This window comes from Lissotriton vulgaris, chromosome 3_1, assembly GCF_964263255.1.
Source record: "Lissotriton vulgaris chromosome 3_1, aLisVul1.2, whole genome shotgun sequence".
Taxonomy (NCBI): domain Eukaryota; kingdom Metazoa; phylum Chordata; class Amphibia; order Caudata; family Salamandridae; genus Lissotriton; species Lissotriton vulgaris.
Genome location: NC_141689.1, coordinates 988385435 through 988403598, shown reverse-complemented (window position 1 = coordinate 988403598; position 18164 = coordinate 988385435). Strand labels below are relative to the sequence as shown.

General features: G+C 49.9%; 1 protein-coding gene across 2 annotated transcripts in view; it reads right to left on the bottom strand.

The window, feature by feature from the left end:
- Nucleotides 1-18164, bottom strand: part of KDM4C (lysine demethylase 4C) — a 2012700-nt gene that overhangs the window by 970877 nt on the left and 1023659 nt on the right. For both annotated transcript variants that reach the window (XM_086961357.1, XM_086961358.1), the window contains exon 10: nucleotides 11897-12135. In XM_086961357.1, coding sequence (XP_086817483.1) covers nucleotides 11897-12135 — 239 coding nt within the window. The remainder of the gene's footprint in view (nucleotides 1-11896; nucleotides 12136-18164) is intronic.

The following is an 18164-nucleotide window of genomic DNA, read 5'->3' as shown; positions in this document are numbered from 1 at the left end:
TGGCGGCCAGGTAGGAGAAGGACCTTCCTCCTGTAGTCGCTCTTCGGATGCGGGGGACGGCGGCGAGGGCGTGGTTGGCTGATCGGAGGTGGCGTTTGGGAGCGTAGAAGTTGACTCGGCTGTTGAGGTAGCTCGGGCCTTGGTCGTGTAGGGCTTTGTGTGCGTGGGTGAGGAGGCGGAAGGTGATTCTCTTGTTGATGGGGAGCCAGTGAAGGTCTCTCAGATGTCCGGAGATGTGGCTGGATCGTGGGATGTCGAGGATGAGTCTGGCTGAGGCGTTTTGGATCCGCTGGAGTCTCTTCTGGAGCTTGGCGGTGGTCCTGGCGTAGAGGGCGTTGCCGTAGTCCAGTCGGCTGGTGACGAGGGCCTGGGTGACGGTCTTCCTGGTCTCTGTGGGGATCCACCAGAAGATCTTCCGTAGCATGCGTAGGATGTTGAAGCACGCCGAGGAGACGCTGTTGACTTGCCTGGTCATGGAGAGGGAGGAGTCCAGGATGAAGCCCAGGTTTCGTGCATGGTCTGTCGGTTTGGGTGCGGTGCCCAGGGCGGGAGGCCACCAGGAGTCGTCCCAGGCGGAGGGTGAGGAGCCCAGGATGAGGACCTCCGTCTTGTCCGAGTTCAGTTTCAGGCGGCTGGTCGTCATCCACTCGGCTACCTCTTTCATCCCTTCGTGCAGGTTGGCTCTGGCGGCGGCGGGGTCGTTGGTCAGGGAGAGGATCAGCTGGGTGTCGTCGGCGTAGGAGATGATGCTGAGGTGGTGTTTGCGTACGATGGCTTCAACAGGAAGTCACTGCTCTCCTGGCCAAGGGGGCCATCGAGCACGTTCCTGGACCAGAAGTAGGACGTGGTTGTTATTCAGAATACTTTATGGTTCCCAAGAAGGTCAAAGGGGGCCTGCGCCCCATCTTGGACCTCAGGAACGTCAAACGCTTCCTTCAGAAGAAGAAGTTCAAGATGTTGACTCTGTCTCAGGTCTTGGCTGCCCTTGACCCTGGAGACTGGATGGTAGCGTTGGACTTGCAGGATGAATATTTTCACATCCCCGTCCTGCCGCCCCACAGGCGTTACCTGCGGTTCACGCTAGGCTAGGAGCATTTTCAGTTTGCTGTGCTCCCCTCCGGCCTTACCAGAGCCCTTCGGGTGTTCCCGAAAGTGATGGCGGTGGTTGCAGCTCATCTGCGCAGGTCAGGGGTGTCAGTATTCCTCTACCTCGACGATTTGTTGATGATGACGGGCTCGCCCAAGACAGTCATCAACCACCTTCAGACTATGGCCAACCTCCTGCATTTGCTGCCGTTCTCCATCAACGTGCCAAAGTCACACCTGAGTCCCCTCTCAGAAGCTCCCCTTAATCGGAGCGGTTCTGGATTCAACGCGGTTTCGGGTTTATCCCCCCGAGCAGCAAGTCCGGGATATTCAGGCTGGGATTCCGATCTTTCAGCCTCTATTCTGGGTTTCAGTCAGGATGACCCTCCGGCTCCTGGGCCTGATGGCCTCCTGCATCCTGCTAGTGCAACATGCCAAATGGCATATGCCGGCTCTGCAGTAAGACCTGAAGTTACAGTCGGCACAGGATCGGTGTAACCTGTCCGGGCATGTCCAGATCTCGGAGGGCACTGCACGACAATTGCAGATTACTCTCCCTTCCCCAACCGGAGCACACAGTGGTGACGGATGCGTCCCTCCTGCACAAACAAACTATCTGTCTGTGGGTTGTTCTGTGCATAAAAGCATGTTACTCGTTGGCCAAGAAGGAACCTCCTGTGGGGCTGCGTGCCCATTCTATCAGGGCAACCGCAGCCACTACTGCCTTGGGACGCGGCGTTACCTTGCAGGACATTTGTCAGGCAGCTACGTGGGCCTCGCTGCACACGTTTACCAAGCATTATTGCCTTGACAGTCAAGTCCAGAGAGACAGCTTCTTTGGCCGTTCTGTTCTCCGTGACTTTCTGGTGTAATCTTGTTCACAGACCCTCCACCGGGGTTGGTTTTGCTGGCGAATCTATTCTAAGGTAAGGAATCTATCACTAACTAATGTCTCTTACAGATATATCGTTACACAAGTAGTAACTTGTGCATTTTGCCCCGTCTGCTCAACATTATGCAAACCCTCCCTCTTTGCCCGCGACCCACAATACTGGCTCAAATGCAGCAACTCAAACAACTTCATTGGGGGTGGGGTGGGGGGTGGGGGGAGGGGAGGAAGGAGGGGGAGGATGGGGGGGGGGGAGCGCATGGCCTGCCATCTCACATACCTATGGCAGTGAGAATGAGGCCTGGGTGTCCCACATCTTGGGCGTTACTACGAAGTGGCGCAACTACGATGGGTGATTGCATGGTACCAACTAGAGTCGGAAAAACATTGGTGTTTCATTGATAGGGGAGCAGCAGGAATCCATATCTGGAAGGTCCCTTGGCTCCCCAGGCGACACCAGCCGTTGGGCACCCTGGTCTTACGGGTCACCATGCAGGTGTGGGACAGAGTCCAAGAGAGGTGTCAGCTGCTATCTCACCCCTGACCCCCTTCATTGGGAATCCGGACTTCCCCCGCTCACGTGGGTAACACCTACTTGAAATGGCAAGAGGCAAACTGTAAACGTATTGGCGATCTCTTTGATGAGCTGGGAATCCTGGATTTTCCCAGGCTGGTGGCTCATTAGGAGATCCCCAAGGCAACGGTACGGCACTACTTGGCACTGCGTCATTGGGTTACCCAGCAGCAGATCCGTCCGCATGCTGGCCGGCTCCTCCCGAAATTCGAAATTTGGTTCATCAACGGCATCTCCAACAAACGTCTTTTGTCCGATATTTATGGCTTTCTCAACAAGGCACGGACGCAGGCCAAATATCCCAGCGCAGCGTAGGTGGGAGGCTGAGCTGAGTCAGGAGTTCTCCCAGAAGGAATGGGCTGATATTATCCACAGGGCCCAAGCAACATCGTGTAGCACCTCAGGGAAAGAAATGCTCTTGAAAATTGCTCATTACAGTATTACCACCCAGCGAGGGTTGCTAAATGGAAGCCCCGCTGCAGTGATCTCTGCTGACGCCAGTGCGGGCAGGACGGTACATTGTCCCATATACTGTGGCAGTGTCCTAAGATACAGGCTTTTTGGGAGTCTATCCTGCCCGTCACTGATCAAATTTATCACACAGAACTCCCCAGATTCCCAAGCTACATCCTCCTTGGGCTACCCAATCCTCTCACGTACCCATTCCGGTCATGTAGGGGCAGGGTAATCACTCTAGCACTAGGGGCCGCCAAGCAGGTTCTCCTGGCGAAGTGGGCCACACCTGACATCCCAACGAAGTTAGACTGGTTACACAAATTGAGGGAGGTTGTTGGGATGGAAAGGATCACAGCGGGCATCAATTATACATTGCCAAAATTCGACAAGACCTGCTGTACCACGGTGACATATTTAATCAATCAATCAATCAATCAATCAATCATAGCATTTGTAAAGCGCATTACATACCCGTGAGGGTCTCAAGGCGCGGGGAGTGGGGAAGTGTGGGGGGAGGGGATGCTGGTACTGTTCAAAGAGCCAGGACTTGAGGAGTCTCCTGAAGGTTAGGAGGTCTTTGGTCTGCCGTAGGTGGATGGGGAGAGTGTTCCACGTCTTGGCAGCGAGGTGGAAGAATGATCTGCCACCGGTGTTCACTCTTCGGAAGTGGGGGATGGTGGCGAGGGCGTGGTCTGCCGAGCGGAGCTGGCGAGCGGGGGTGTAGAGGCCATGTCGGCTGTTGAGGTACGCTGGTCCGGTGTCATGGAGTGCTTTGTGTGCGTGAGTGAGGAGCTTGAAGGTTATCATCTTGTTGATGGGGAGCCAGTGCAGATCTTTCAGGTGGGGTGTGATGTGGCTGCGGCGGGGGATGTCGAGGATCAGGCGTGCGGAGGCGTTCTGGATGCGTTAGAGTCGTTTCAGGAGTTTGGCTCCTGCTTAGAGTGCGTTGCCGTAGTCCAGTCTGCTGCTGATGAGGGCCTGAGTGACTGTCTTTCTAGTGTTGGTGGAGATCCACTTTAACATCCTGCGAAGCATGCGAAGGGTGTTGAAGCAGGAGGAGGAGACGGTGTTGACCTGCTTTGTCATGGAGAGAGTCAAGGATGACCCCCAGGTTTCGTGCGTGGTTGGTGGGTGTAGGGGGTGCTCCTAGTGCCGTTGGCCACCAGGAGTCGTCCCAGGCCGTGGGGGTGGATCAGAGAATGAGGACCTCCGTCTTGTCTGAGTTCAGCTTCAGACGGCTGTTCCTCATCCAGGCCTTCATTCCTTTGTGGAGGTTGGTTCAGGCGGTGTGGGGGTCATTGGCGAGCGAGAGGATCAGCTGGGTGTCGTTGGCGTAGGAGATAATGTTGAGGTTGTGCTGTCGGGCGACGGCGGCGAGTTGTGCCATGTAGGCGTTGAACAGGGTTGGGCTGAGGATGAGCCTTGGGATACGCCGCAGTGGCTTCGGAGCGGAAGGGGGGGCAGACTCTCTGGGTTCTCCCGGAGAGGAAGGAGGTGGTCCAGTCCAGGGCCTTCTCTTGGATTCAGGCGTCATGGAAGCGTGCTCTTAGTGTGAGGTGGCAGACTGTGTCGAACGCGGCTGACAGGTCCAGGAGGATAAGGGCCGCAGTGTCTCCGTTGTCAAGCAGGATCCAGATGTCGTCAGTGGCGGCGATGAGGGCAGTTTTGGTGCGGTGGTTGCTGCGTAACCCGGACTGGGACGGATCCAGGATGTTGTTCTCTTCGAGGAAGCTGGACAGTTGTTTGTGGACGGCCTTTTCGATGACCTTAGCCGGGAACGGGAGCAGGGAGATGGGCCGGAAGTTCTTGAGGTCCTTGGGTTCTACCTTGGGTTTCTTTAGTAAGGCGTTGATCTGTGCGTGCTTCCAGCACTCCGGGAAGGTTGCTGTCTCAAAGGAGATGTTGATGGTTTTCCGGAGGTGGGGTGCAATGATGCTGCTGGCTTTGTAAAAAATGTGGTGTGGGCAGGGGTCTTCCGGGGATCCGAAGTGGACGGTGTTCATGATCTTGATGGTGTCGTCGTCGGTGTTGGTCTAGCCGAGCAGGCAGTTGGTGTGGGTGGTGGTCGTGGGAGCGCGGTCTCGGTGGTTGCCGGGGTGGTGACGGCGTCGAAGCGGTCGTGGATATCTGTGATCTTGCGATGGAAGAATGTGGCTAGCGAGTCAAACAGGTCTTCTGACGGTGGGATGTCGGTGTTGGAGCTGGGGTTGGAGAGTTCCTTCACGATGCGGAAGAGCTCTTTGCTGTTGTGCGCGTTGTTGTCTATGGGGTCTCTGAAGGTGGTCCTTTTGTCGGATCTGATTAGTTGGTGGTGTTGGCAGGTGGCGTTCCTGTGGGCTGAGTAGCTTTCCGGTGTTCTTTCGCGGGTCCAGGTTGTTTCTAGTTTTCGTCAGGTTCATTTGGAGGCCTGGAGGTCTTAAATGAACCAGCTGGCTCTCTTGCTGGTGTGGGTGTTAGGGGGCTTCTTGAGCGGGGCGAGTGTGTTGGCGCAGTCATTGATCCATTGTCTGAGGCTGCGGCGTCTGTCGGGTCTGCGGGTGGGCTCTGGGCGAGGGTGGCGGTTAGCTGGTCCTCGGTGATCTTGCCTCAGCTGCGACGAGGCATCTGCTGGGTGTGGTGAGTGCTTGCTGAGAAGATGGGGTCAAGCATGTGGCTGGCGGAGTGAGTGGGTGTTGAGACGAGTTGTCTGTGTCTGAGGTTGCCGAAGTTGTCGATCAGGGTGGTGGAGTTGGCATTGTTGTTCTCGAGGTGGAAGTTCAGGTCCCCGAGGAGGATGTAGTCTGGGGAGGGCATGTGTGCTGCTGAAGTTGGTGATGGAGTCACTGAACTGCGGTCGGGGTCCAGCGAGTTTGTAGATGAGGGTGCCTCTGAGGGTGGTGTTGGGGTCGGTGTGGATCTGGAAGTGCAGGTGTTCGGCGGCGCTGAGGGTGTCGTCGCCGTGTGTCGAGATTTTGAGAGTTCCTGTGGACGATGGCAATTCCTCCTATTTCATTGGTGCGGTCTTTGCGGGTGATCTTGTAGCCTTCCGGGATGGTTATGGCGATGTCAGGTGCCGAGGAGGGGGTCAGCCAGGTCTCCGTCAGGAAGGCGACAACTGGGGCGTTGGTGTCGAGTACGTCCCAGAGTTCGACGGCGTGTTTGTGGGCGGAGCGGGTGTTGAGCAGGACACTTCTGAGGAAGTTGGGTTCCTTGTTGGGCAGGTTGGTGGGCCAGATGCTGGTGAAGCTGCAGTTACAGCAGGAGAAGGGTCCTTTGGTGTGTTTCGGGGCGGCCTGGCTGCAGGTGCGAGATCGTCGGGCGTTGAGTGTGTGGAGAGTGCTGGAGTCGTAGCGGAGGCGGGCGTCGTGGTGTGTGCGGGGGCAAGGGGTCCTGGCACTGGGCGCGGTCCAGGCAAGGATGGGCGCAGACGGGCTTGCCTTAGGAGCACCTTGGGCACGCCAGCTGCACTGCCTCCATATGAGGGGCTGTGGGAGGGAGGAGCAGCTGGGAGGCAGGAGCGGAGAGGCAAATGGGTTTGGAGGGAGGCGGGGTAGCAGAGGACGCAGTGGGGGGAAACTTAAGGTGAGGGAGTGGGAGGGGGTCACAGCAGGCAAAGGGCCAACAAGAGAAGGGAGCACAAGGGAGAAAACGGACACAAAAAACCAACAGTGGGGGCACAGAGATATAGGTAGAAGCAATACGAGGCAGACAGTACAGAGGCAAAAAACAAAGTAGAAAGCAAAGTGCAGGCGGGATACCGGTCAACAGGCCGCAGCAGCAGGGGTGCTCAAGTCACACAGGGGGCTGCGTTGTGGTGAAGGGAGCGACCTGCCTGGTACCTGGTCCTCAGAGTTCATAAAGCTCCCCTGCCCTCACTACCTACAAGTCCTAAGATTTACTTCGACGCCACTAACGATCCCACTGCCTCCAACGAGGGTACACAAGCCTTAGATCCCTACCATGTCTAAACGTATATCGTGGGTGGCTCTCTGTCCTCTATCTTATCTATTTCTCCGAATCTCATCCTTGTCTTCTTTCCTTTCATTCTTTGGTCCCTTTCGTTTCTCTTTACGAAAGTTTGATCTTGAATAAGATGTTACCTGCTGGCCAGTGGTTGTAGGTGGGTGTGTTGTTACTGAATGCATCCTATCCAATAAAAAGATTTGAACCATAAAAAAGTATGTGTGTATTGGTAATTCTACAGCTTGAAACTAACCAAAAGGCAGCAGAGCGCTGTACAGGGGAAAAGACAAACAAAGTCAACAAGTGACAGCCAGTGGCTAATCAATCTGCCAGGAAATAGCTTTCATTTTGCTAACTCACAGTAGGGTTTAGCAGAAAACTCCTGACAATAATTACCCCTTTTATACAGCAATGGCCCCAATGTTGCAAATTCTTATAGATATCACACCCAAAGACCACAGAAGTTCGGTCAGGCATATTTTTGAATGGGTTATAAACACAAAAGGAGCACAAGGGGTTATACAGTCAGGTTGCCCCCCCCACTCAGCAACCTACAAACAAAAGTAGACCTGACCAATTCTGAACAACTATATCTATTCAGAAGACATCTGGGGAGTTTATAAGAAATTTCAAAACACAAAACTTTCTCCTTGTTTTTGAGGTGTGGTGTATTGATGTTTCCTTCGAAATTGGACACTAGGCTAATGGTAATGTGCTGTGCCTCGGAGGAAGTTTTGAAATTTCTCATAAACTCCCCAGATGTCGTCGGAATAGATACAGTTGTTCAGGATTGGTCAGGTCTACTTTTGGGTATAGTTTTGAATGGGGGATGTTTTGGGACTAGGTGTCCAGTTTATGTTAATTAGCTCAAAAGAAGGAATGTGTTCCACTGGTGAGCCAGGCGATTGCCGCCAAGCAACGTCCATAGCCATGTCCCAAAGTTACTGGAGGTCGCTGCTTGCTCAACTTTTAGTAAGCGGATTTTCAAAGTGCTACCCACAAGCTTTTCCTGGACTCAAGCTTGTGTGCACGCTCGCAGCCACCATTTGCCTTTGCCATCTGCCTTTCTTATCTCTTCCTCCGCATCAGAAGAGACAAATCATTCTTGGTGAAAGGTCGCAGTGGGAGTTTGAATGCTTTGCACAAATATTAGAATGCAGTTCAATTCTGCTGTCAAGATCTCCATTTCCAGAATCCTATCAGACATGATGTTATTAGCTGTCAGGAGGAGGTAAAATGTGCGCTTTGAAAAAGATGGGCCAGTATGTTAGTGAGAGTTTTTAGGTTACTTTTGGGTTCAGTTGTTACAGTTAGTCAACACTTCATAATTCAGTTAATAGAGTATTGTAATCTACTCTTCATCGATGAATTGAACAATCTCCCAAAACGCAACAGCAAAACAAATAATCAGTGGTGATTTATTCATTTTGTACCACTATTGAAAAATGTAAAAAGCTTACAATACATATAGGTCATATTGGTTGCCCCAAAGGGAGCGTGCAAAATAGAAAGATGTGAGTCAGGTGGTATTCAGTGGTTAAGAAAAGAAAAGAATAGCAAGGAATTGCAAAGATTTGTGACATAAAAAGAAACACATTTTTTTTTATACTACACAAAAGGATCAGCAATCATCCAAGTTCTGGGACCTGGCCATAAATTAATTCATCCATAATTTTAGTTCATTTAGAAACCTATATATATCTGGTAATTATAATGCACAAAGAAGTTGAGTAATAATATATAGGTCCAGGTCAAAGATCAAGTAGGCGTTGACGTTTCGACTCGACTTCGGGCCTCGCGGTGAGTTAAGCCTGGGCCGTGCGAGTCTTCATCAGGACTAAAACGGGCAACCTTTTATTGTTAGATGACCTTTAGAGACAAAAAAAATTTGTCTGAGAAAGCTGTTGCTGATAAAGTGATTAAGCCAAAAAGGAGACCGAGGGTCAATAGCTTACCCTAACGGCGGAGGTGATTCTAGTGTATTTTTCTTACAAGACTTATTACTACAGAAGTGGATGGAATATATTACCTGAAAATTGAGGATTAAGGATTGTTAGGTGGACCCCCAATTTGAAACGTTTCTTCCCCCTGATTAAATGTTGGGAACCTTCAATTGTTTTTAGTATTTACATCGAGTTCTGTTTTCCCTATATAGCGGTCCGAAATTAAAAGGATTTCTGAGGCACGCTGCTCAGTAGCATCAGTACGCTGAAGGGACAAACAGGATTTAATTATTCCTCACTACTGATCCAAACAGGTACAATTACCATGACTTTCCTGTTTGTTTGATGACCAATCTGAGTGAATCTGTTTACTCCAATATGTCTATTCTTTTTGTAGGGATTCACTACATATTGGAATAACTCCAGAGTGATTCCTTCTGGTGGGCTACACTATATAAGAAATAAGGTAATTCTTTCACCTCCCTTATTCAGATCATGAGTATTTTTATTAATTTCAGGTCCTCAAAAAACTGTATTGTTTTTTAGGAGGACACTTCATTAATTGATCAAGATTAAGAAAAATACACTAGAATCACCTCCGCCGTTAGAGTAAACTATTGACCCTCGGTCTCCTTTTTGACTTAATCACTTTATCAGCAACAGCTTTCTTAGACAAAATTTTTTTTGTCTCATAGGGTCATCTAACAATAAAAGGTTGCCCGTTTTAGTCCTGATGAAGACTCGCACGGCCCAGGCTTAACTCACCGCGAGGCCCGAAGTCGAGTCGAAACGTCAACGCCTACTTGATCTTTGACCTGGACCTATATATTATTACTCAACTTCTTTGTGCATTATAATTACCAGATATATATAGGTTTCTAAATGAACTAAAATTATGGATGAATTAATTTATGGCCAGGTCCCAGAACTTGGATGATTGCTGATCCTTTTGTGTAGTATAAAAAAAAATGTGTTTCTTTTTATGTCACAAATCTTTGCAATTCCTTGCTATTCTTTTCTTTTCTTTACCACTGAACACCATCTGACACATCTTTCTATTTTGCACGCTCCCTTTGGGGCAACCAATATGACCTATATGTATTGTAAGCTTTTTACATTTTTCAATAGTGGTCAAAAATGAATAAATCGCCACTGATTATTTGTTTTGCTGTTGCGTTTTGTGAGATTGTTCAATTCATCGATGAAGAGTGGATTACAATACTCTATTAACTAAATTATGAAGTGTTGACTAACTGTGACATTGTGAAGTAATAGTCTTTGGACCATTGTCTTGTAATACCGTTTAATACCCAGGTCCTAGACCATTTTGGGTTACCCCATTTGATTAATGGTTACATGAGATGGCTGCAGGGATCTGGGCATCTACAGTGCAAGGGTCTGAACCCCACAAAGATGATCATTGTGTACATGGAGAAGGAGGGCTGAGCTGTCATCGCTGCTCAGTTGTCTACAGAAGAGATGAATACATATGCACTCGAAGTGGCATAATGTTACGTTTCCAACACGAGCCAAAACTTCAAAAAGGGAGCATTTTTTCGGAAAACATGCATGTGTGGACGTCGGATAATTATCCCCGCCATCTTTGACAAGAGTCTTTCATTTTGCAGATGTGAATACAACATGCTTGCACATAGAGGCACCCAGTACAAGACCAACAGACTCCTTAGGGGAACAACACTGGAAAATGTAGTTATCAAAAAAAGTATGCTGTATTCCTGTTGATTTTCTTTCTGTATCGCATTGACTCTCTCCTTGCTTTACTTTCCTAGTTTAGTTACTTTCCTCGTTCCCTTGTCTTTCCATTTCAATGTCAATCTTTTCCCTTTCCTCCCCCTTTTCTAAGCCCCGTCCGCTTTATAGTGCAAAGTCGACCCAAAGGTTTCGGAGCGCTTTACATGAGGACCAGTTACGTTGCACAAGGACACATTTGTTTTTAGGTCTCGCCTGAGGCAGCGCGCATCCCTCAGCGCCACCACAGCATCACTCAGCACCACCACAGCACCACAACAGCATCACTCAGCACCACCACAGCATCACTCAGTGCCACAACAATATCACTCAGCACCACCACAGCATCACTCAGCATCGCCTTTGCACTAGTACACCAACACATCATCATCACTCAGCAACACTTGAGTATCATTCAGCATAGTCTACGCACCAGTCACCGCCACCACCACCACCACCTCAGCATCACTCAGCACCACCTCAGCCTGCTCTTGGAATCTGGCATCTGTTGATTCTCCCCTAGCGTCTGGCTGCTGCTAGTGTTATAATACAGGTACTAGTTCCCAACCTTCATCCTCCGATTGTTTATAACCCCTCAAAAAAAAGCTTTAACAAACAACCATTGGAATAGGCATAAACAAGTTGCCAGCATTGCAAGAACAAAAGAAAACTGAGGACATTTTTTATTGTAAATACATTTTTAATATGGTCGTTCAGTTGTACTTAATGCCTTCTTGGTCATATATAAGGTAATAAAAATGCTTCTGACACTTTTTTATTATAACTTTTTAGCATGCTGCACAGCAGCCACACTTCTCAATAGCACAGCTTGAAGACTTTGGCAAAGTCAATAGCTCTAGCTAAACACTTATGAGGCCTCAAAGGCGAGACCTATTGGCTATGCTTTCTGATAATTTCTTCCTGAGTCACATGTGAGGAAATTTCCAGAGGAAAACCAGATGCAATCTGCATACAACAGATTGTCATCAGTGACGTTTGCGACAGACAGCAGTAATTTCCTACTGATTAACTGGGCAAACAATCTGATCCATTCACAAGGACAGTGGAAAAAAAGGGCACACTCCCCTGCTCAGAGAGAGCGTTTTGTTTTCTTTGGCTCAGAGCACTCTGCTATTATTCGGAATGATTATCGATAAAACTCAGTCACTAATCATGTTCAGTTTCAGTTATTAATATAAGGCAATTTAATATCAGCACAGTACAAACAAGGAAAAAAAAGTTAATTGCTTATCTCACCTGAGAGCTGGTTTTTATGCAATGCTGTGCATTTCTGGTGCACTCGAATACGTTTTTTTTGCTCGACGGGAGGTACGATTTTGTTGGCCAGATTTACTTTCTCTGCAGCCTCATGCTTGATCACTAAGTCAATCGCAGATGAATCAGTGGGGATGATTGCTGCACCAGGAACTGGCAAAGGGGCTTTTTTGTCTTCTTGAGTTGTACACTTTTTCAAGTGCAGTTTTGTATGCGGTAGTCTGTTAAGGGAAATGCCAATACATTATCTTGGATAAAACAGAATATTTAGAAATTAAATATCCATTTGAAATCATTATGAAACGTTGTTCATACAATAGCATGTTTCATTTTTCTAAACTAAGATTGTGGTTATTCTTCTGTGGGTGAAATGAATAATAAATCCCTCCCATCAGTTAACTTATAAACCATCAATACAACTTGAGAAACGCAACCGAATCAAAAACCTCTTCAGCAAAATGGGTATCTTATGACAGGACAGACACTTGTTTAGAAGCACACATTTTTATTTATGTCAAGTAACAGAAACAGCAAATCTTAGGCCCTAAAATTGGACAGACAAGGTATTACCAACTATCGAATCGTACAAAAACCTAGTGATAGATTTATCAATATGAACACTGGAACACTGGAACTTCAGGTGCCACTGCAGAGCTCGCATATGCCAACAGGCATATGTCACTAGTAGGATGAAGGAGGTCATGAGGCCCAGCAGTCTCAGAGTGAGCCTCATTGAAATCCAGAATAGAGGCTAAAGCATTGAAATCATAGCCTGAAGTTCCTGGGCTCATCAGAAGGATAGGCCCAACATCGCACTCTATCCAGAAAAGCTCTGATGAAAGGGAGCTTCAGAAAGGGAATCAGGTGTGACTCTGGCACATTTATAGTGAATCCCATTGAATGCAGAACATTTGCCATAGTCTGGAGGTGGGAGATGACTGTCTGGGGTGAGCTTTAGTTTAACAGCCAATCATCAAGGAAGACAAAGAATGGAACCCCGGACCTCTGAACATGTACTGCAAACACCAGCATCCCCTTGGTTAACACCCAAGTGGTGCTGGTAAGTTCAAAGGGAAGCACAGCAAAGTGAAAGTGCTCTTGACCTACAATGAACTGCAGGTGACATCTGTGGGCAGGCAGGTCTGTGATGAGGAAATATATATCCTTGGGAGGCGCTAGGTGGCGCACGAGCGGAATGGCCGTGATTCTCTGAGGCTCCCGCTGTCCGGTTAATTATCCTTAGTTAATCCTGTTTTACGATCCCATTCACAGGCAAAAACTGCTGAGCTGTGCCTTTGAAGCGAGTGTGGTGCCCACGGACTGCTTCCCTCTGCTGTGGTGTGGCGATTAGGGCGTCTTCCTCTACAAGTGACAGGCCTGCAGGGAGAGCTCGGCGCTGCCGTGGAGCTCGGAGCAGGCGGCTGTGGGCACTCAAGGGCGAAGGCCTCCCAGGTACACAATCAGGCTACGTAGCGGTGAGAGCTCGCCCAGCCGCGAGATAAGAACGGAGGGCGGCTGTGGCTGCCGGATGAGGGGCTGACGGGCTACAGTGGGCCCCCCTACGGATTCATTGAGCGGTGTGGCTGCCATTGGTCTTGAAGTAAAGTGGGGGACTGGGGACTTAATGAGGCAGTGATTGCTGAGACAAAATGGAGGCGTAGCTCGCGCCGGAGCTGACGGAAATAAATACTGACTGTGTGCCCTGCCAGTGGGGTTATTAGCGATACCTCCTACCTTGTGCCGGCAATTGGATGCAAGTTTTATGTCTAATTAGCGCTGAAGTGGTGGGCGATACTGATTGATCCAGTGCAGAGCACAGGGACGACATTACGCTGCTGCTGCAAATCCGCATTACGATTATATATGCATGCTTGACCACTGGCTGATGTACAGATCTAAGCAGCGGTCGGGGCAGGTGGAGGGATAGCCTGCTACTACTAACTGACCTGTGCTATTACATTGGGAGGTTGCCCGCATCCCTTGGAGAGTAGGTGCAGGCCTTATGACCCTGGGAATGTTGCAAAATGGGGGCGTTTATGGCGTCTGAATAAATTGATCAGCTAATCTGCAGCCCCGTGAGTACAAGAGGATTGGGGTTCACTGTGCCCATCTCATCTGCCATTGGGGTCACAGCACACGGGGCTGGAGGCGCAGGCGATACCCGTGGTGTGAGAGCAGCTTTGTTTCCTGCGGTGCTTTGCGGCTGGCTCACCTGGCTGGGTTGGAGGAGGAGAAGGTTCGACGCACCACCGTTATCACATTACCCCGGAGTGTTCAGATAGCCACGTTTCTCATTGCAGCCGGCGGAAGATTTGAGGGCGCAGTGTCAATTGAGTGGAGACCTGAGGGGGTGCGCATGGTACAATTGACCCCTCTGATTGCATTCTTTCTGCGATACTGCTGACGGGGGAGTGGATGATACAGCGTACCCGCTTTTCAACTTGTCAGCGTGCAGCATAGGCCCAATTGTGGTTGGCCTATCCTGGATGACACTTGTACTACCTGCTGCTTGCTGGGGAACTCCATCATTTTACTTGGATCTGTGGCTACCTGCCCTACTACCGTGCTTGTGAGGGACTCCTATACAGGGACCCGGACTAGTGTGGAGTTGCCTAGTGTGTTACAGTATGGGCAGACAGGACTCTAGACAACCTCGCCTCACTTTTGAGACCAACAAGACCTCCAAAAAAACACCTGAGGAGGACGGGTCTAGGGCGATGGAGATGGCGGGTGCTAAGTCTTCTGGTTCGGACAGCGAATTGCACACTATACTTACCGAAATTAGGCAAGGCTTCGCTACGATAGCGGATAAAGTAGATAAGCTCACAACTCGCATAGATAGTATCCGGCTCAAAGAAGCATAACAGCGAATCTCCGACTCCGAAGATGTTACGGAGCAACTAAAAATGGCGGTGACGCAAATGGACAAGCTAATGCGCGTCATAGACGCCAAGAACAAGGACATTGAGGCTTGCAGCCGCCGTAATAATATCCTAATTTTAGGCATCCCTGAAAGCACCAACACGGGGTGCCTGGAACAATATGTCAAGAATCTGCTGACGGCAATCACCGCTGAGGGGGCCCTCTCAGCCCAATTCATAGTAGAGAGGGCGCATAGATCGCTTGGCCCGCGACCACCTCCAGGCACCACCCCTCGCCCCATCATAGTGCGTCTTCTCAATTATCGGGACCGCGATGCTGTCCTCAAGGTGGTGAGGGAAAAGAAGCAGCTTAATTATGATGGGAGTCCCTTTTACCATCTTTCCGGACTTCACGGCTCAGGTGCAGGAGGAGAAACGCAGGTTCAACGGGGTAAAGCAGAAGCTGCGCCAGGAGCAGGTGGATTATGCTCTATTATACCCAGCGCGCCTACGGATTACCCACCAAGGAACGCAAACTATTCACACCACCCCACAATCGGTGGAGAAATTTCTGAAGACGCAAGACTGTCCCGAATGATCAAGATGAGCTGGAAGAGGCGCCGATGTCGAACGAACAAATGCAGCATAGAGCTGCTGGAACTTGCTTCGTGTGGCTGTACGCACGCTGGTGTGGTGACGACTACGGGACTGCTTGACACTTCCAGATTGTAATGTATTGCAAAGTTTGTTGCCTTCAAATGTACATTTCTGGTTATTGATGATACATCTGTTCAGCTTGGTATGGTGAATGTAGTCTGTTATATGTGTTCTACCGGACGCCCTTGCTAGTACTGGGGACTAATAAGAGCTGTAGGTTCCCTGACTAGGAGCAAGGTTTACGTGCGTCACCTGGAGGGACACCCCAACGGGAAAACCCCTAGTACATCACAGTTTGCCTATGTTTGGGGGGGAGGGGGGTGGGTGATATATAGCTGGCATGATTGGGATGCCTCAGTGGGTGGGGGTGGTGGAGTTGGGGTCAGTTTTTTCTTGCAGAGGTAGTGGGTCCAAAGCGTGGTCCAGTTGCGAATTATGCTGTGGAGAGACAGAAATGTACTTGACTATACTACAGGGCAAAGTTATAAAGTGCATGATACCGGATGGCAGGGGCAGGTGCTGACTCATTGTTAAGGATTATGTCCTGGAATATTCGAGGGCTCACTGATGCTAGGAAAGGCAGAAGGATCATTGCATATTTGGAGAGGAATCAGGTGCATATTGTGTTATTTCAGGAGACGCATATGGCTCCGCACTCCCACTCCAAGTTTGCTAGCAGATGGGCGGGCATTCGGTTATTCTCGTCCTACTCTTCCTACGCGAGGGGTACGGCCATATTGATTAATAAATCAACCCAATTAATGGTACTGGGGGAGGCCCTAGATCCTGATGGGCGATAGGTCATTGTCAATCAATCAATCAATCAAAGACATTTATAGAGCGCACTACCTACCCGTAGGGTCTCAAGGCGCTGGAGGGTGGGGGGGTGCCGTTACTGCTCGAACAGCCAGGTCTTCAGCTTCTTCCTGAAGGAGAGGTGGTCTTGGGTCAGGCGCAGGTCGTATGGGAGGGAGTTCCAGGTCTTGGCGGCCAGGTAGGAGAAGGACCTTCCTCCTGTTGCCGCTCTTCGGATGCGGGGGACGGCGGCGAGGGCGTGGTTGGCTGAGCGGAGGTGGCGTTTGGGAGCGTAGAAGTTGATTCGGTTGTTGAGGTAGCTCGGGCCTTGGTTGTGTGTGGCCGCCTGGGGACTGACACGGTCACCATTGTGAATTGTTATGCCCCTAACGTTGATACACCTGAATTTTTCACTGAATTGTGGGAGAAGATTGTAAACATTGGCTCTATGCACATTATCGGGGGGGGGGTTTAATGTTCCTATGAAACCTGCACAGGATAGGGCGGATGGGGTTGCACACTACAAACGGCGGTCTAGAGAAGCCCTGCAGGGTACTGTGGAGGAAGGCGGGCTGATTGATAGTTGGCGATTTCTCTATCCACTTCGTAAGGAGGGCACACACTTCACGTCTTTTACGGGCACATGGGCACGCCTTGATTATTGTTTGGTGTCCCGGGGGTTAGGTACGGGGCTCAGGAGGGCTGAACATCTAGCCAGAACATGTTCTGATCATAGTCCTGTGTTGATACAACTGCGTATGCCAGGGTGGGACAGACCTCGGCCACAGTGGCGATTGCAACCCACAGCGTTGTTGGATGAGGTGTTTAAGATAGAGTTGGGGGAGGAAATTGCGGCGTTCTTTCCCCGTAACAAGGGATCTGTGGACAGTGTCGAAGTTGTGTGGGAGGGGTTTAAAGTGACGGTCCGGGGCTACTGTATCTCCAAGATCTTTGGTGTGTTACGAGATATACAGAGGAGGATACGCTCCCTAGACTGTGAACTGAAGGGATTGGAGGCTCTCATGGTGCGGGGGGAGGCGCGGCATGCGCACAAGGATTTTAGGATGAAACTGTCGGAGTATGAGGAAGAGGCGGTGAGGGAAGCTAAGTTTCGGGGGCGGCACTGGAAGGCACGTAGGTACTGTGAAGGTGAAAGACCAGGGAAGGCATTGGCGGAGGTCACTAGGAATCCGCGTTTCAGCAACTCTGTCCTAGAAATTACTACGCCAGAGGGTGGGTCGTGTCAAGACACTGCGGGAATTCTGGATATATTTGCATCACATTATAGCCAATTATACTCCACGAAGAGTTCGGGGGAAGTGAGGTATGAAGACTTCCTGGGGGAGGTTGCCCTATGCTGGCTGAGTGATGTGCATAGGACATTCCTCAGCGCCCCGTTTGAACTATATGAGATCAGGGAGGCGATAATATCACTCAAAAATGGTAAGGCCCCAGGGCTGAAGGGCTCCCTGCTGAATTCTACAAACGCTACATTGATATAATGGCTTCGGTGCTTCGGGAGGTGTTTGAAGAGTCGCTAGAGATGAGGATCCTGCCTTGCTCGATGCGAGAAGAAGTGATCACTTCCCTTTTAAAACCCGGGAAAGATCCCAAGACTTGCGACTCATACCGCAAGCTCTCATTGATTAAGTGCGATGCGAAGATACTAGCCAAGGTACTGCCCACTCGTCTGTCCCTCTTGATGACAAAAATCATACTGCCAGATCAGGCTGGATTTGTTCCTGGCAGGTCTACTACCCATAATTTGCGGACTTTGTTTTCCCAGATCCAAACAGTGGCGCCTGAATTTCCGGTTGCTGCGTTTTTTTTAGATGCCTCAAAGGCATTTGGATTCGATTGAGTGGAAGTATTTATTTACCGTTCTGCAGAAAATGGGTTTCCCCAAACTTTTTATGTCATGGGTGCAACTACTGTAT